Genomic DNA, 19,590 nt, shown 5'->3' with positions numbered 1-19,590 from the left:
CAACTAGGCCAGAAGATATTGCACTGGTTTTGCTAACGCGAGCGGCGGGTGATCTGGCGCGTTCAATTAACTCCGGACCCACATTCAAGATAAACACCCGTTACTTACCAACTGCGTCCAAGAATGTTGCTACCATTTCCGTTAGCAGGGCTTCTTTAATGTTGAAAAGAAAATGCCTGGAACTTTCAAGAACAATTCTCATAATATTATACAAGATTGATTATCTTTGTAGGAGATTACTTACTCGTACGAATCATGATTTCTTCGATCCAAAATTTCAAGTCAAAGATCGAAACAGTAGAGTGCCAAATTTGTGGCCATTCAACTCGTCAGCTCATTTAAAATCAAATGATACCAAATTCGAGCTTATCTGAGAAATCGACCACTTCAAATTCGAGTTTCTTGAACCAAGACCAAGTGCAGCAGGCTCAAACGCTTCAAATGTCAGAGCTGCGGGGTGGGTCATAGTAAATATTGTGTCCATCGTTTTGATTGTAAGTTATTGGATGTATCGACAAGTATCTATTCTCAACCTTGTGGTCAGGATGTAGGTAACTACAGATGCACAAAGCCCACTCGACATCGGCTAGAGATTGAGTGGAAATTGAACATATCTATCTAGCAATCATACAGCCTCCGGGGGGTTTTCACCATCAGCATCTTCCACTCATGTTGTACGCCGCCTTCGAAGAGTGCCGCCGAGTGGCCAATTTAATACAAGTAAAATGCCCAAAAAATTTGGAAGTGAGGATATGATTCGATGAATTAAGTTGGTCAATGCATTTGTTGACTTTGGCCGAACCGAAAAACCCCAATCAAAGAGACAGATACAACAAAAACAAGCCACGGAACACATCCGGAACCCAGGGAAACTCAGCAGACCAGTAAACACAGGAAGACTGACAAATTGACATTGGATCTTCTGCGTCTTTGGGTGAAACTATCAGTGCTATTTCGGCTCGGTCGTGGAAAGCTAGAGAGCATTTTGAGAACATCTTCGGGGGGTTCAACTGGGACGAGCTCGACAAAATTCCATGGTTGATGGGTGATCGATCTAAGGAACTTAGCTCATTTTGCGTGTTTACTAGACAAAACAGGCATTGGATTCAAACCTACCGATGCCGGATTAGATGATTTCGAAGTTGGAGCCTGCAATCAATACGTCACTAAGTCACAACTCTCGAACACAGACGGCAGCCCTGGAATCTTCTCGTTCTCAGTATTACAAAATATCCATAGACCAGATTGACTCCTCGGTCTACTCGGTTTTACATAGCGTCTGCGTCCAAAATCAAAACCCAGTTGCCTCACTTTCAAGATCATCTTTCACCTTGAAGACTCGAAGATGTCGCAATGTCGAAATATGCTCCTCGGGCTGCTTCATGTCTTTTGGAAGAAAGCGCCAAAATATTCCGCCATGCTTTTTTTGGATGAGAGTATCTTACGGAAAATCCACAAACACCTTTCACTGGTCGATCAAGTTTGTCTATCCCTCAGCTGCAAAGAGCTCTTCGGCCTTTTCAAAACTACAATGAAGCACAAAGAGCTTGAATTTCCAAGACTCTTGCGTATTAGGAATCCAATACTGTGCGTGAACAGTCCAGATGTGCTGCGAAATAAACTCCTTCTTCGACTCGAAAATCGCCGCTGGGCCTACTGTGCAAAGTGTTTGAAACTCCATCCACGGAAAGAATTTACGAGACATTTGCTGAGACAATCAGCTCTGACGAGGTCCTGCACATACTACGCTGGTATAGCTGACCTATGTCCCTGTATTTCTCTGACGATTCGAGGTCGAGACCAGCTTGTCAAGATCCTCAAATCACCCGCGAAGCCAGCCAAAACCAAATATGGCCCATTCGAGTACGATTTTGACGATGGAGGACAACCCGGCCTCGGCCACGTCTGTTTATTTAGTACTAGGTCTGGATACGATGTGCGAGTTGCTCTGGTTTTATTTATTAAGGAAACTGGCCAGTTATGTGTAGCGGCTCGGCATACTATAACCTTCTCTTCCTCTGACGCTCATCTCACAGCTGAACCTACCTTTGCTTGTCCTCATCAGGATCTTCTATCTCTCGTCCCCGGAAATCGAGACGCAAAAGATCTTCACATGTACCAGACTTTGATTCCTTCAAAACCTCATCAGGATCTACTGTCTCTTGTCCCCGGGAAGCTGGTCTCAAAAGCCTGTCCCATATGTCAGACTTTGATTACAAAATACGCTTTGTCTGAAGACATGAGTCAGGCAGTTTTCTGGGTGGTTCGAAATCTGGGCAGTTGTGAATGGCCCGCAGACCGTCCTTGGCTTGACCAGTGTCGTCTCACCGGAGCATGGTTTTCGCATAATGAAAGATACTGGCGAGCTTATCAAGGGATCCGCAAGGAAAGAAGAACTGCTACTTAAAATCCCCTATAGGTATCGGTCGCAGAACTTGCGGAAGATGATGCAAGGTGTTCACGGTCAGTGGAAAAGAGATTACTGCCTGGAACAGAAAAGAAGGTTGCTTCAAAATCAACGCGAAGCCTCACGAACTGCAAATGAAGGAATCTAGATAGCTAGTACCATTCCGGTGCTGCTTCTTGCAGCGTCTGTTGTTGAAGCAAAGAAAAAACATTATGTGCACTCCTAGGACAGCTTATTTCAATTTTTAGGAGGAGGACTGACCAAATGATTGTTTGATAAGTCAATGAGGCTTCATTTCATCCCAGTACAGAACATGTCCAAGCTCTATCTAACATACGGCATCCAGCATAGAGAGTGACGATATAATGTACATGAATTGATGGTGTCACCCTAATAATTGAAGCCCTCATCCCTAGTAAGTTTGCCCACCTCACCATGTTTCCCATCAGGATGAGTCGTACGGCTTCGGCAGGCCTGCGTAAAGTCGCAGCACATTCTTGAACGGCGCTTTGAATATTCGTCTGGTCTGTTTCGCCATCGTGTCCTCCTCGGCCTACTGTTTGGCCTTTTTTTTTTTTTTTTTTGAAACTCGACTTGAGGACAATGTACTGACCCGAGCCTATCTTGGGAGAATGGATGGCATAGAGATTGTCTGTTTGAAGCAGGAAAAGTGTCGAGAAACAAAAGGAAGTGTGTTGTCTCATGCCATTCCCCTGCGCTCGAGATCAGAGGTTACCGGCGGGGAAAGCATCGCATGAAATTTCTCTTGGACTTCTGTAGTAGCTAAGCCAGATCAACGATGGATCAGAATCCACAATTCCTCCGTATATACAAATGGATTCACTAAAGCTCTCCCTAGGGAAATATACCAAAATTCATTAATTAGCTTAGTATAGCGGACATCAGGTCATTGATTAAACCTAGAATCTAGGAACAGTCTCATTTTGCCCCTAATTAGACAGATGCTATAGCTAATGGATCTGTACATGAATACCTCGCCGGCGCCTGGGTCGCAGGGGCTAGCGATCAGTCTTGGAATAATACCAAGTCGCACCTAGAGACTTCCTGAGAGCCTCTGTTGCCCGAATCCGTAAAACAACCAACCCAGGGATATTGAGACATATTGAGATACACTCCTGACACATACGGCTCGGTAAGATTGATTACATACATACATATAGGGACTTGATGGCGTTTGGTCAATTGATTTCAACGCAGACCTTCTCTATACAGTGGACAGTTAATGAGCAGATTTTGTGCCTCCGGTCCCCTCCTTCCCGCCCTCCCTCCCAACTCTCTCACAACCTAGTTTCTGACATCGGGCTTATACTGAAAGGACGGTTCCTTTTCTGCCCGTCTTTTAGTGAGATCGTCGGATCAACCCTTTCGATCAAAGGTACACTTGGCAACCCATCTCAATGTTTCAAACTCGTTTTGAATATTGGTGTGATTTGATACCAAAGAATTAAAGGCATGGCTAGTGGCCCGCGGCATCTGTTTTTTAAGGCGAATCAGGAGAGGGGGCGTCAGAAAGGGATTTCGAGCGTATATCGCGGCCAAGAAACCCTAGGTATATCCATCGCATCATAAGAAGTGAGAAAATAATCGCGATCCAGCACCATACACTGTCACGGTAAAAGCGGCAAGAATCCGCATCACAGTATTGGAGACAGACAGTAGAGAAAAATAGATAGGGAGAACCGAAAAGGAAAGTAGTAAACCTATACAGCCGGGGGTCAGTATTGTGGTCTATTGAGTCCAGCTGGGAAGAGGGGGCTTGCAAGAATGGATGACTCCAGTATCCAAGCTTGTTTAGTACAAGCTCCGGAACGCCAAGCTTGATGTCAGGGCGGTCATTGATAGCTTGTACTTGTTCAGTCAATCCCAGAGAGGAGTCACCGGAGGAATATTTCATGTCCATGGTGAATTTCAGATGATCACGCCAGAAAAGGGTTGAAACCAGGAAGAAAAGGCAGACCTGATGGGCTTATTAGTACGGAAAGTGGGGAAGAAGGGGTGGGGGCGGGTGGAACTATGGGTGCCGCCGCATCCAAGTGAGCGCCGCACTAAATCGCGGTCGCGCCCCAACGCGTCAACTCCATCATTTCAACCACCCACTATGCCCCCTACTTCATGTTGTACTTCTTGAGTGGTCTATCTGATAGTAATTATGATCTTGATATTATTGTTCACCTTCTGAGGCGAGCTAATTCCACAGGGAATGAACATCGTCGTGATGCCAAAAAGATATTATTGTCAAGAACAAAGTGAAACAAAGAACATGGTACAATACGATTGTAGCAGGTGCGGGCCAGGAATTCAGAGCATGCACTAGTACAGATAGCAGCCCACGGAATGCCAATTCGTATTACCAAAAAAGTGTATAGCTGCCTTATCGACTATTTCAGACAGAAAAGATTGTAGCACTGCTTAGAGTGGATATAGTCTTGAGCGAATGTGTTGGTGGGGCTCTCGCTCTCCAACCACTTCTTCCTCCGCCAACTACTTTTTATTCGTCTACCTATGCATTACTGTATATGAGGAAGATCGCACTAATATGGCCACTGCCAATGTCTACTCCGCCGAGCCTGCGCTTCCCATTCTGGCCGATACGCTCCTCTCTCCCTCCCCAACACCCAACCCATCAAGACCCAACAACACTTGGAGTCTCCAGCACGACCTGGAAAATGGCATCCACCCCAACTCCAGCGTATTCCGTCCCGGCGCAATCATCGGCTTCTCCAGAATAAGAGCGAAAAGCCCCGAGAATGATGAATATATTGGCCAGATCCCGCGATACCTGCTCACAACGCACCTGCGCTCCAGTCCGGCCTCTCCAGACCCAAGCGCATTCATCATCCACCCAAACATGTTCAGCGCTTTTGCTGCGCGTACTCTATACCATGATCTCCTATCACCACATCTCTCACACTCGGCGAATGGCCTATCCAAAGATGAAGCAATCCGGCGCCTCGACTCGGTCCACTTACTCCCAGTGCACGATTTTGCTGGCGCGACACAGGCGATCAGTAAAGTCTCCGATGAGTTGCAGGAGATGCACTCGCGACGACTAGCGGATGATCAGACGAATCGAATAGCCCTGGATTCTCGGGCGGTACTTCTAATCGTTGTCGGCCTCGACACTCTCGCCGAGGGAGTCATTCGCGCGTCGAATCCGGTCAAGGGCGCTGCACAACTGGCTGCTACGTTGCGCACACTGACTTGCTTGTCGCGCGTGCGTGGCTCTTCTCTTTCTGTCCTACTTGTTAATACCCACGGGCTGGGATCAATGTATTCGGAGGCAGATGGGAAAGCGGCATCAAGTACGCATCGCCAAGCAGACACGCGAGACGATCAGCTCCATTCGATTTTCCACCCAACTGGCCCGTCTCTGCTATCTAACCTGCTCACGAAGACTCTGGACCAAGGAATCGATACCCACCTCCTGCTGTCTGATGTCAAGGGGGCGAATGTAGTAGAGGTGATCAAGGATAGGGTCGGAAGTGGTGTAGGGAAATGGAGTGTCTGGATGCAGGGCCGCTAAGTTGGGTATCTACATGGATGATTCACGATCAAGTGAAACTCTGATTTGTTTATTCAGGGATGTAAATGACTGCGAGTCATACCAACACCAGTCCCAACATCTCCAAGCGCCATTCGCCATGCAAATTTCTCCGACAGACCGTGTGCATTTTCCGTCTCTGGCAAAGTACCAATCGACTCCGGTCCATGAAAAGGGTATCAAAATCAAGCTTGTGCGTTTTCCTTCCGCTCGACTCTATTCGGCATCCGCCTCAGCCCACATTCTCAGCGCTGCCCTCTCCACCACGGCCTGTGCTTCATCCTCGCACTTGGCAAGATCCTCGTCGGCGGTAGTTTCCTCAAACACAATGTCCTGCTGCTGCACCTTCACCCACTGCTTGTGTCTTTCGCAACGTTTCTTGGTGCAGATGCCGCGGGTCAAAAATGCCATCTCGTCCTCGTCATTCTCAACACCCATCGCAGTGTCGCCATCGGCATCCGTGGAGGTGGGAATGACCGGATAACTCGACGCCAGGGCCTCGGCGGTGCCTTTTGTGAGCGCTTTTTTCCCGGCATCCGAGAGTCGCCATTCGTCGAACTCTTCATCTGACCAGGACAACCGCGAGTCGAATCCACAGATATCTTTCCATCCGCCTTTGGGATCATTCACCTTCAATCGCTCAACCACGCTCTTGGACCGCTGTCGTACTAGGGTGATGAAATTGGTCCGCATAGCGAGCATCTCTTTGCGGTGGATCAGCTCTTCGCGCAGTTTCCGCAGCTTTTCGAGCTTCGCTGACTCGTCGGCCGTGTACACCAGGTCCTTGGCGTCCACATCGAGTCCCAGTTTCTTGCCACCTTGCGGTGCGGACTCGGTCGTCTGATTCTCGTCCACAGGACTTGCCTCGTTCTCATCAGCTTCGGGCGGTGGGGAGACGATGCGGTTACCGAGTCTGCGGAACTCCTCTGCGGAGCCCACGCCCATTATAACAGCGTTCAGGTCACCTGCTGTTAAAATACCGCCCATGCTGCCTAGATCTTCATCCTGCGACTTGTTTGACTTTTGTGGACGCGAAGAGCCCAGCCGGAGGTGTCGAGTCTGTCGACGCATAAATTCTCGGCCGTGTTCATCGGAACAATACTTGCTGGGGGGCTTGACTTTCACGCGCGCGGGTTGGCGACATTCGAATAGGCGACACATTGGTTTCCATGTTGTGCAGCCTTTGCCTCGTTTGCCGCAGTCGGGGCCTGTGATTTTGCCTAAGGTTAGTGGCGTTGTTGAAATGATAGACATGTCATGGCCTACAGATGTATTTGTCGATCAGATCCGCATCTCGCGGATCGATATCGACGCATTTCCCATGGAACCAATCTTCGCAGCCACCATCACACCCGATCATCCACGTGTGATTATCTGGCCGGCGACAGATACAGAATATCTCATTCTCATCTTCGTCCTCTCCATTTTCAGCCGCGGGCCTTTTCCCGCGCTTTTTAGGCTTTCTGTCTTCCGGTGCCGGAGATCCTGCAACTGAAACCGAGCCCTGCTTTTTTGTTTTGCTAGTGCGAGAAACGGGCGTATTGGACCGCCGACCATCAATGCTATCCCCATCGGCGTCATTCACTTTGCGCTTCTTAGCAGCTGGCTTCTTGGCAGTTCCTTTCTTTGTAGCCCCCGTCCCTCCCTTTTTATTTGACGCTGGCTTGACCGACGTGGCGGGTGATGATCGATCAGACGAGGATGCGCGAGATGTCAGCCCGTGCTTAAGGTTCGTGACTGTTCTTGAAGTCGGATGGTCATCCGCTCCATCTAGCCCCACAGATTTGGTCTCAATCTCTTCGCTCGCTGGAAATTCCTCCAAAATCGTACTAGTGGGCTCCGTCTTCACCGATGGAAGCGCTGTGTCCTGCTTGCTGGGGTCGTAGACTTCCTCGTAGGGATCAGACTTGGTCTCGATCTGTGAAAGGTGGTGTGTTTCGGTTTCTGTGCGCTCAGTTGTCCCGTTGACATGGTTTGTCACGGCCGCTTCCATTCCCGCCATGATCACGAATGTTGACCGGATTGATGGATGTGCAAGGCGGGAAACGAGCTGAGGTCGCGTGATAGAGAGAAAAGCGAGAAATGCAGCACTATAAGGGGGCGTAGTGTGCAAATGTTGGTGTTGCAGCGAAGGGCGGGCTGAGAGCTAAATCAACGCAGGCCCAAACGAGGGTATCGGAGGCATCATGAGAATCGCATAGGCAAGAGGTTGGATCAAATGTTGCTGCTTTTGCACAGGAATAACGATTGTCGCACTTTCCACGCAAGTCAACCCATGCACCTTGTTGCAGGAGTGAGCGTCGCGGCAGGCTCGTTGAATTGCACGCGATTTGCGCGGTCCCTGCGCTCGGAGGTTGTCGTTGAAAATTGTCGTCCAATGTTCGACTGAGAGGGGCGTGATGTTGTGAGGTGACAGAGATGAAAAAGATAAGGAGACCTGAACACGTCAATTCTGGCACTTCTTGCGGCGCATCTGCTCCTCAGACTTTCGAATGCCGCCGTAAAGTTGCGGCGTCGCGGAGCTTTTGGGCGCGCAGATCAAGGCGGTGAATAATCCACGTGACTCGTTGAGTATTGATCGGATTGGCTCTGTTTGTTCTTTGATTAAGGCCTCAGGTGTCGAACTCCTCTCTCCTCTCCGACAAGGATTGATTTCTCAATGCCCACGATGTCCAAGACCCGCTGTCTCTTGTCTTAAGGTCATATGGTCTCACTCCTTGGCTTCTGAGCACCATAATCCAATATGATTAGCCATCGCTCTGGATTGCACTGCTCTTCCCTTACTCTCTTTTCCCTCTTGATCCATGTCTGTTCTGTGGTGTGAATTGAATACAGCTAACTGGATGCCGCCTGGTCCTTGGTGGAGCCATTGCTCCGTCCATTATGGAGTCCTCCGAATATATGCCCGAGACGTCAGAACGGGGCTCACTAACGGCGCACTCCAATGATGATAGCCACTTTGTTGGCAGTTCCAGCGGAGTTTATTTCATTAATACTGTCAAACAGGCATTTTCGGGCAGCTTGGATGTACCCGGTCAATCAGGGACTGAATTTCCAACAGCTGAAGACACGTTGTTGGGTGCCGATGACTCGCCGCATACTCACTACTCATCTTCCAAAGTTGACCCTACGTCTCCCGATGGAGTGGGCGAGTCCCCTTTACAGTGGACCTACGACCCAGCAGTTGCTGCTGTATTAGGCAACGCACCTCCACTAGGTCTGGCAAAGGGGTTGATGATGATGTACTTCAAAGTTTGGCATCCTCTATTCCCATTTATACACGGACCCACTTTTCTCCAGGCAATGGAGAGACTCTATGCCGGTCCCAAACGTGGACCTACTATTGCCAAATCTACCCCGGACCACCGGAGTGCTTGCTGGACGATAATATTTCAATGCGTTTTCAACCTCGCGAGTCTTCTGCGATCTGATCTGCATCTTCCAACCCGTTGTATAATTCCGTCACCCAGCAGCATCAACTCATTACTGGGACCTCTTTCCTCTCGACACGACATACCATCCTTTCAGGCTCTTTTAGCAACTCAGGTTTATCTTGTTGCTACCATGTCACTTCGGCCAGCCTCGACTGTCGGTGGTTGTATTCTTCGGTCGATGCTTCACGCCGGCCTGCATCGCTGTCCGTTCCGATACCATGAGCTCTCTTCACATGATCGACACCTGCGAAAACGCATCTTTTGGTGTGCATATGCTATCGATCGATATCTTAGCCAGGCATTGGGTCTACCCCTTGGAATCCAGGATTCAGACATTGATGTGTGCCTTCCTGCTGCGCGGGAGATACATTCTTCTCGAAACCAGAGGGGCGTACCTTACAATTCACGACAGTATCTTACATCAGATGACTGTCAATCTTACGGCCAAACAGAATCAGATAATGCACCTACTGGCACCATGGGGAATGGGTACAACAACCAAAGCATGAGGGAAAACATCCTTGCCAGCTACGTTGATTCCGGCACACTCACAGGCCGAGCCTTGGAGATATTTCACAAGTCACTCTTGGTCAGATCTGTCCCGCGAAAGTCCGTCCTGTTTCTCGTGACCGACGTTCACAAGTGGTGGAACAGCCTTCCTCTCGATATTCAGGGGAAGTCTACAGGGAAACCCCCTTTGCCGCTGGCTGACAGACCTTTTGACTTTGGCCCATTTTTCACGGTCTTGTATCAGCATTTGATTCTTCTCATTCATCGACCGTCCTTATCACTTGACCCTTCCACCGCCGAATTTTGTTCTGGGCTGCAAACATGCATTGGCGCAGCTAGGTCCATTCTTGCTGCATTGAAGGCGCAGACAGACAGTCGACAAGCGTTATTCTGGCCAGGCTTTCTATCAGCCGCATGGATGTCTGGATTAGTTTTAGCATTTGCTTGCCAGCTAAAGCAATATGCTCTTGAAAAGGGTCTACAGTAAGCGAAAATTCCGGATTGGTCTTTCTTTACATCTGCTAACGTACCATAGGGAAATTTCCGAATGCTTGGAATATCTGAAAGTCATGTCTGTTCAGTGGGAGACAGCCAAGCACTGTTTTATGGCGTTGTCTTTACTATTGACCAAAATTAAACAGAGAGAAAACGATGCAGATGAGAGAGAAGATCCTCATCCATATGCTGTAAGGTATTTGGAAAGGGCTCCAAATTCCTTTGATAAATCCAATAAGCGTGAGAAAAGAAAACGGAAGATCAGTGACAAATTGGAGAGTGATGATACGGAGTCGAATATGAACTTGTCGACTCCAGTTCCTGGTTCTACTGCGCGAGAAAAAGAGCGCTTGCAGCCAGCGTTGGCGGCGAGTCCCCAGGCCGACTCTTCTCGAGATGAGCCATCGAAACAATCACTTTCTGCGGAGCCTGCTCGGTCCAAAGATATGATCCCTGCTGAAGTAGGCATTTCAGTTGAGACGCCATCGTCTCTAGAAATGCATTTCCCGAGCTTCGCCAGCGACAATGTCACTGGGGAGTCAAACTTCGACTTGAATATGGTGGATTTGCTCGATGGAGCGAATTTCGATTCTCTCTTTGATTTGATTGGACAACAGTATCCCAGTTTTTGATGTGAAGCGTATTCGTCTCCAAGTCTTTGGATACATTGAATGAAGACTTACAAAATTGAAACATGTGGCTGTTTTAAGACCCCAATAATAACTGTCGCCGAGTAATTTACGACTAAGTCGGAGTCTTTAAGCCCCGCCGTGCGAAGAAACGAACAAGGAATATTCTGGAGAATAGACGCGGCGGATACAATTGCATATCAAGTCTTCTATCCCATCTCATGTCGCGACAAAGTTTTGCCTTATCTTCAAGTCTACGGTTTCGTATCATTTTTCTTGTGGGCCTTGTCTGAAATCCAGCCTTTCAAGGGACTAAAACTTGAGGACAAACCCGGCTTCCGTGCTCATTGTCGTCTTACAAAAGGGCCCTCGGTGTTTGAAAGTGAATCATTAACCCACACTGAGATGAAAGAAAAATTCACCATGGAACAAAGCCATATTTGACCGAAACACTCAACAAAGACTTGAGACAATGCATTCTCGACGGAGACACGCTTCTAATTTTCGAAAAGCTCCAAAGAAGACCGTCAACATTCTACATCGATCGTCTCACTGGCGAATATTTATATTCATTTAATCTCCGTCCTCATGGAATCATCAGCCAGCGGCACGATTGACCACGTCAAAGAAAAACAGAAAAACAGCAGCAAGCCAAGCTTTTCTTCTCAGATTTCTCATTCTAAATCGACCACCAAACTGCAGATTACCATCTAGAGGCCGTCCCAGACAATTGGCCCCGCCATTCGCAGAGGAAGGTCACAGGTGCCTGGATTTGACATCGCCTTCCAGAAAACCACAACGTAAACACTCAAAAAAAAAAACAGCTTTCATGTACTCACCCGGCGGTTTACCGCACTGTAGCAGCCATTTTCGGCACCATTTAGGTGGCTCTGGCCCTTGTCGATACCGTTGTAGGGGCTCTCGTCATTCCCACAGTGCTTTCAGCGGCTCTGGCCATCATCACCACGGAGACCGCGGACACCGCGCCCATCGCGCCCACCCTCACAATCATCGCGCCCACTACGATCAGTTCGACCAGTTCGACCACCGCAATCAGGTCGACAACGACGATCCGTTTGACTTCTTCGACCAAAATGACAACCGCGACCACCAGGACCAACAGGACCAACAGGACCAACGTGACTACCACGAATATCTCCAAGATGCTGATTTTGGACAGTCTGAGGAGCTGAAGTACGTAAACGTTACCTACAACCGTGACAATGCCGATCTATCTGCGTGGGAACTCTTCGAGATCGCCAAAGAGGCCATCCAGAACGGCAGAGCCACGGTCACTGAAAATCCCGTCATGAACGTGCGACGTCTCGTGTGGTCCATCAAGGTCGAGGGCCGCTTTCCCACCGAGGCCCATGTCCTCAACGAGGCCTACGCTATCTCCAGCCGGATGCAGGTTGATACGGAGTTTGAGCGAGGTAACGCTTGGTTCCCTCGTCCCTGGGTTTTTCGTTCTCCTAATACACATTTCTAACCAGTCTTTCCTCTACAGGATACGACACGGAAATTTGTGCTCTCTTTGACAGAGTGACAGATGGATTTGAGAGTCCAATGCAGTGAGTTTCTTTGTTTGATGTGCGCTTTGAAGTTTGGCTCTGATTTCCATATTCCTTTGCTCCACTACTTTTGCTCATTTTTCATTATCGTTGTTGAGTTTCCTGGTGATCATTTTATTTCAAATGGAATTATTGGGGCTCTCCTTTGTCTGAAAGCTTATAGATTGCGTTGTTTTTCCAAAAGAAAAAAAAAATTGGCACGTTCTCTGACTATGTCCACCCGTAGTGCAGTAAAAAAGGATCATTATGATAAAAGCAGCCTAAAAACTCCGAACATTATGTCTCCTTGCTTGGCTTTGTGTCAGGGACAGGCTGCAATGTCGATATGCTATCCACGCCGTTGACCACCAAATTTCTAACATCCGATGGGCCAGTGAAGCGTTTTGATGCAGTGGTAAACCATGTTACAATGCTAAGCAAGCTCACCAGACCAATCGCCGCACAGGTATAGTTCATCGAAACCGGGGTAACGGGGGCCTCAGAAGGGAAGTTGAAGTTGATGACAGCAAAAATCAAGAAGAGCAAACCTATCCCATTGAAGCTTAGAGAAAGTGGAAGTGGCAGTGAATATGACCCAGTGAACGATGAAGTATGATGGCTGAAGAAATAGCCAAGTAGTCGAGAAAATAGGACAAGACCATAGGAGACATCTGTTCGGGATAATATATTAGTCGTCATATCCCGGGACTTCAATGTCATATAGTTTCGGGTCTCCTTTAACTCACAAAATCCAGTGGCTGCTATTGATACAACAGTATTGAAGCCGGTCTCTGTGCCAAAGTAGATCGCGTTTAGACCCACCTGAACCGTTAAGGTCAAAAAGATGGCGTATAGTGGGATTTTCTTCCTCGGTTCAACCTTGGACAACACGTCTGAAAACGGCAGGCCATGGTCTCGTGCAAAGGCATAAACAGATCGAGATCCTTCAGCCACCAAGCTAATGGAAGCCACAACGAGAATGACAGTCATCATGCTTGCCAAAATGCAAGTCCCCACTTTGCTCTGGGTCGAGTTGTAGAAGATCTGGATTACCGGAACTCCTGTAGTTGATTTCGCCGTTGTTGCAATATCACCAATACAGAAACACAAAGTGAGAAGAAAGATAAATCCAGTAATAGCTCCCAGCAAGACTGACAGCACAATTGCTTTCGGGGCGTCCCGGCTTGCGTGGGTCATCTCCTCTGTCATATGGCTGGCAGCGTCATAGCAGCACATGCCGAAGAGGCTTTGTAGAATTCCTACTACGGTAGCCATGGCGGAGCCAAATCCGGTCATGTTTTGGAAGTCCTGAAAGACGAAACTGGAATCTTGTTTATGATCGTTGGTTGCCAGGAGAGTGATAATCACGACGATGAAGGAGAAAAGATTCCATAGGAGGATAAGTCGTGCCACTCGATGCAGCGCCTGGGGTACAAACACATTAACACCCAGAGCAAAAATCCCCACACCCCAAGCAACTAAGACAGTGTGCCATCTCTCAATGGTGAAAGAAGGGAAAACCAGGTTGGCCTGGCCCAAGATGTAATTGGATGCAAAAGAGTTGTTCACTGCGCCCATAGCAAGTATTCCTAATAGGGAGCTTAACATAATTCCATAGGTTTGAAATGAATTCAGAAATACCAACCAGTGAGCATAAACCATCCTGTGATATAGGACAGCTGTCGAGACACTCGTGGGGGAGCCAGCATGGCCACCCAGGAGTACTGACCTCCTGCCACCGGCCAACGCGAACACATTTCGGCCATGGCCAATCCAATGAGCAACGTAAAAATACATACTCCAACCCAGCCGAAGATCATAACGGGTGGGCCACCGGCTTCAACGCCGACGATAAAGACGCCGCTCAGTGCTGTCCAACTAATGGCCATTAGAAATGAATTGCTCCTTCAATTTCCGCTCATCAGTGCTTCTTACCATGTCACGATGCTGAAGCTGAACCCTACCATATCAAACAAACTATACGAGCGTCGAAATTCTGTAGGTATGTGAATACGCTGTTATTAAATAGATGATCACTGCGGTCCTACCTTGCTGGTACCCCAGATGCTCGAGGGTTAGATCCTCGTCCGTTGAGACACCAAATACTTCTTCTTTCGCTTGGGCCATGACTGGTGTTTGTAGATCACTGAGATGCAAGGCAGTTTTGCATAGCGAGCGTGTGTGCTACTAAGTCGAGGGATATATAGACCGCCCGTGTCACATAAACTGTTATCACTCTGTTAGACGCAACACAGATAACGCACCGCCCCATTTCGAGTAAGAACTGATTATTTATCGGAGGCCCCGCAAACATTCAGATTAGTTAACCCTAATCAAAGATTATGACGACTCCTCTTTCGGCCTACCCGACTAGAGCCTTGTCCCTAGAAAGTTTATCAACGCATTGTTCGCTGGCAATTGCCGAGTTAAAAGGAGTTGTTACCAATCTCCCTTTGTGGACAAGGTCGCCGGTAAATCCTATCAACTGCAGCAAGAGCAAGGCATTTTGTGTTTTCCAGTCCATGCAAAGGCTTTCCGACGCTGCCTCGGCGTCGTGGATTCGCTGATAGTTGCCAAGTTCAATGTGTTGTTATCAATCGCTCTTTAGAGAGGAGGTAGTCATCTACCGGTCGCATAAACACCGGAACATTCTGTTCTTCTATTTTTTCCCGACTATTCTTCTAGAAAACTTTCGTGACCTGCCTCCAACCGCAGCAAAATCCCTTCGTTGCGGCGAGACAAATCAGACTTGCTGCGTAGCTGGCTATCGTGAACACAACTAGGCCCCAATATTCTCCATTGCAGCGCATGAGAATTTCTCCAGCTATAGGGATTCCTGTCAAAGTACTGTCATGTGTTAATACTGTTTCAACATCAAGGTGTTGGCACCACGCACCTCAAGCTAACAATAACATAGGCTGTGGCATAGTACCGACCGTATGAATCCAACTTGCAAAGTTGGCCAACGCAGACAGGCGCCAAGCTCACATTGCTGCCACTAGAAAATCCGAAAAAGACTGCAAATATTATAAGGACAACTTTGCTGGAGCCTGCTGGAAACCACAGACACGCATTGCAGAGAAGACACATGAAGATGGTAATGATAAACGTATTAAATCTCCCTATGCGATCGGCACAATACCCCGGGATCCATCGACCAAGGATTGCACCGGCATTGACCAACGAGAGAAGCATAAACGCAAACTGGGAAGACATTCCGTGAGCGAGGGCATAAGAAGTTAGATAGGTAACCGGTGCGAACAACCCCCATTCCATGAAGAAAATGCCCATGCTAGCGAGCATCAGATCTGCCTTGAGGAACATTGAAAGGTCAGGAAGGACGGCTCCGATATTCTTCTTTGGATGGAACCGTGGCCGAATCAAAATCCATGCAAGAGCAAAGACGACAAGGTCAACTAGCGCAATAACACGGGTTGTCCATGCAAATCCGACACGAGAGACTAGGGATTCAAAGAGAAGTGGGAACACAACGCCCCCGAACGAGGATCCCGAAGAGGCGATTCCAGTCGCCAGGCCTCTCCTTCTGTGAAAATAATGGGCAACGATAGAAATCGAAGGGCTGAATATGAGAGACAAACTAATTCCACCGAGAATCCCGAAAACAACCATGAAATGCCAGTAGACAGTGCAGAATCCCAGTAGTACCAAAAAGAGCACAGTGCCCGTACCCCCACAGATTACCAGGGCCCGTGGGCCTCTGGCATCAAATATTGGTCCGACTTGAATGCCGCAGAAAAATGTGAAGAACGAATAAAGCCCGAATATCCACCCAACGGCTCCCGATGAATGGTATTCTAGTTGATGCTTTTCAAGATAGGCCTGGAAAATACCCAGGCTGTTCATGAGGCCCATGGATCCAAAGCAGGCCATCCAGCTTCCTAGCACAACACTCCATGCCCTTAATCCTCCTTCTGGATAGTGTATGTTATTATCTGAGGCATGGGCTTCGGCAGAATTAGACTCCTTTGTCGTCATAGTCCGGTAGTGCAATAACCCTGAGCTTTGGGGTGAGAAACATGACAGGAAAATTTCTGCAGTTCTCCCAGGCGAATTTTTTCTGGTTCTTTAAGTCATCTTGCTACTGTAAGTGTAAGATGGGAGCATGTAATATCGGACTGTCCGACGTGATTCGGCAACACGGGTTTTAATTGGCTTACCGATACAGTATGTACACTAAGCACGCCTGCAACTTCCACGCGGGGGCAAGCAGCTACAGCATCCTCTGCTCAGTCGTATTCAACTACTCTATATGTACTGTTCTTACTTCTTCATAGTAAGCTGATTCTATTGAAGAAGACCTATACTCTTTTAATAACACTCGGAATTCTATTTTTATCCTACATGTGCGACTTGGATAGACTTGTATTTTCGAGGCACTTCACCAGGCCACTAAGTACATACTAATTCACATTTTCTAGAAGAAAAAAAAATCAAAAGCTATCTGAAGGGATAGTGTACAATCTCAATTTTTCTGAGACAGTTCGCACCATGCCTCGAATCTTCGTAGCCGAGGGGAACTTCTTCTGAAATGTTTCCAACAGCTCAATGGCTAGCTCAAGATTGGCTAGAACCTTAGGGCAATCTGGTATAGGCGATAGACTATTCAGCTGAGTAGTGGTGGTATACATAAGTGAAAGGACGGAATTAAAGACTGAGACAAGGTTGAGCCAGTTGTAAGCAAATCGGCGCTGTCGATGAAGGTTAATTGCTTGCTGAATAGCCATTCCCGAAGCCTCGGCGAGGATTTTCAACTTAGCAGAGTCCAACGTTGGAAAAATAGGCGAGGGACGGTAAAGTGTGATAACATGGATATAGTAATTAAAGTCGAACCAGCTGGAACATAAATGAGGTACTGTAGATCGTAGGTCCGGCAGTGGGAAAGGCATGCTCCGTCTCCACTCAACCAGGCGTTTGTGGAGTAATTGAATAATCTCTTCCTTTTGCTGCGGTGTTTTGTGGTGGTTGTTTCTTGAAGAGTGAACTTGACTTCCAATATCGCTTGCTATTTGTCGAAGAGCAAGAATGTGAAGGGGAACAGCCATGGCGGAGGGTTCTAATGAGCCTGAAGGCATCATATTGTTCGGACTGATATTTTCATCATCGACATCCGCGAAAGGCTGTAAGATGTGAGCCATCTTATACCTATACAGGGAATTTGGATCTCACCTGCACACTAATATCATCATCTTGTAAGGCGAATGGGCGACCCAAAGCCAAAGAAACCACCCTGCACACACATTGATATTTAGTATTTCCAGTAGAAATACTTAGTCGCTGTTGACGTACCTGTCCATCATGTAAAGTGAGAAAAAAAGACGTTTCTGGTGCTCAGCTACAGCAACCGGTAGAGGCTGATACACCTCAGCGCTGTGCAACCCCATGCCTGTTGCCATGCGAGCCGCAACCCCCACCAGGAACCAGGTATCTAGCTATGATTAGAACGAATCTTTAAGAGATATATGATGACTCACTGGGACCAATCTTGTTAAAGAATGAGTATGAAACCTGTAACATCAAAACCTCCAGCCCGGCCTGACGACGGTTATATCTATTAGAGCCTTGGGATTCAAGTGAAAAGCACCAACTCACCAAGTCTCCACACCCCATTGCTTCTTCGAAATAAGTCATGGCTTTGTTGAAAAACTGCACTGATTCGGACTCGTCCATCAGTGACACTGAGTAATAGCTGGTTGATCCTATTGCTAGGACTATCCATATCCGAAATTGCCACAGGGATGACTGGGCTTGGGGGTCCAATGGATCTGCATACACTCTCCATAGCACAGATGTGAATTCCTTCTGCTTTATGATTGGATAGAGAGTATGGGAGTGGGCGAAGTAAAACTCTAGAATATCATTGATATGCGACGCGTCCAGCATTGCAAGATTTATGGAATCGTCGTAGGTTTCAACAGACGGGTTGCCGATCAACGCATTTAGCGGGAGAGGTGAAGTCAATGAGAATCTCATATCACCAAAGACAGGGTCTAGTTCTAGGCAACGACCAGAATCGGGTACCGAAATCTGCTGCTGGTTGTTGTTGATCCCATCTTCAAACACGAAAACTTCTTGGTCTGGCGACAGTTGAAGAAGAACGGTCTGCGTAAGTTTGGCCAGGTTGAGCCCCGAGGAAGGGCCTAGATATCGCTCCGCGGCAGCTTCCAAAGACAAAATTCGAAGTTCCTCGACTAGACTGTCTCTTCTCGGACCAGATGTACCGCCATTCGGAGAAGAACATGGAATATTGTTCAGGACTTCCACTGGATCTGAAACATGCGGCTGTTGGGTGGCGTAAATAGATTGATTCTCTGAATCCCAGGAACAACCGTCCAATGTAATATCCACATCATTCCATAGACATGAGGAATTTGCTGGTTCATTTGACGATGTGAGTAGTGATGAGAGCTGTTGCTCTAGTTCTTTGACACGAAGCTCTAGTCCGCGCACGTATCTATTAGCCTGTCAGAGGGGCTTTTGATCAACAACGAAGGTAGCTGATAGATTTCATACGCGATCGGATAGGCCGCCACTTGAGCTTCGTCGTCCAGGAAGCTACACGACACCTTGGCGCGTTGGCATGCCTCACACTGGGGTAGGGTTTTGTCGCACCGCTTTTTCCTGCGATGACATCGCTTGCAGGAGTTCTCTGCTCTTGCAGATGCCATCTTCATGGTTAGGTAGTGTGTCAAAAGGCAAGCTCGGTCTTTTCAGACGTGAGCGGAGTCGATCTAACAATGCGGGGTTGGCAGTACTGGCAGTAGACGTCTGAGCTCCTCGTTATCTCCCGCCGGGCTTATCACGACAAATATTCCAGATAAGCCTTGTAGATTGTTCTCCTTGCCGAGATAGTTCTTTCTTTGATACTATTACGTACGTCTTTGAACCGAACATGATGCTGCCTCCATTGATCTTTCCCGGTGCCAATCTGGTCCCCAATGTACATTCTGACAATCGGAGAGAATAGGGCAGAGTACGCGGGGAA

At 47.9% G+C, this 19,590-nt stretch overlaps 3 protein-coding genes across 3 annotated transcripts; 2 read left to right on the top strand and 1 right to left on the bottom strand.

Moving 5' to 3' along the window:
* Window positions 1-4,964: 4,964 nt before the first annotated feature.
* PFLUO_LOCUS4542 (uncharacterized protein) lies at window positions 4,965-5,951 on the top strand (the record flags this gene model as incomplete). Its single annotated transcript, XM_073781904.1, has 1 exon — window positions 4,965-5,951. The coding sequence occupies one exon, from the start codon at window positions 4,965-4,967 to the stop codon at window positions 5,949-5,951; it is 987 nt and encodes a 328-aa protein (XP_073638612.1).
* A 234-nt stretch (window positions 5,952-6,185) lies between these two features.
* On the bottom strand, window positions 6,186-7,971 carry PFLUO_LOCUS4541 (COMPASS (complex proteins associated with Set1p) component; the record flags this gene model as incomplete). The annotated part of the gene is made up of 2 exons (XM_073781903.1): window positions 6,186-7,177; window positions 7,236-7,971. 2 exons carry the CDS (start codon window positions 7,969-7,971, stop codon window positions 6,186-6,188), a joined length of 1,728 nt encoding a protein of 575 aa, XP_073638611.1.
* A 2,736-nt stretch (window positions 7,972-10,707) lies between these two features.
* Window positions 10,708-12,612, top strand: PFLUO_LOCUS4540 (uncharacterized protein; the record flags this gene model as incomplete). The annotated part of the gene is made up of 3 exons (XM_073781902.1): window positions 10,708-11,024; window positions 11,953-12,470; window positions 12,545-12,612. 3 exons carry the CDS (start codon window positions 10,708-10,710, stop codon window positions 12,610-12,612), a joined length of 903 nt encoding a protein of 300 aa, XP_073638610.1.
* Window positions 12,613-19,590: the final 6,978 nt, after the last annotated feature.

Source organism: Penicillium psychrofluorescens (assembly GCF_964197705.1).
Source record: "Penicillium psychrofluorescens genome assembly, chromosome: 3".
Taxonomy (NCBI): Eukaryota; Fungi; Ascomycota; class Eurotiomycetes; order Eurotiales; family Aspergillaceae; genus Penicillium; species Penicillium psychrofluorescens.
This window is presented reverse-complemented; position numbering and strand designations above follow the sequence as displayed.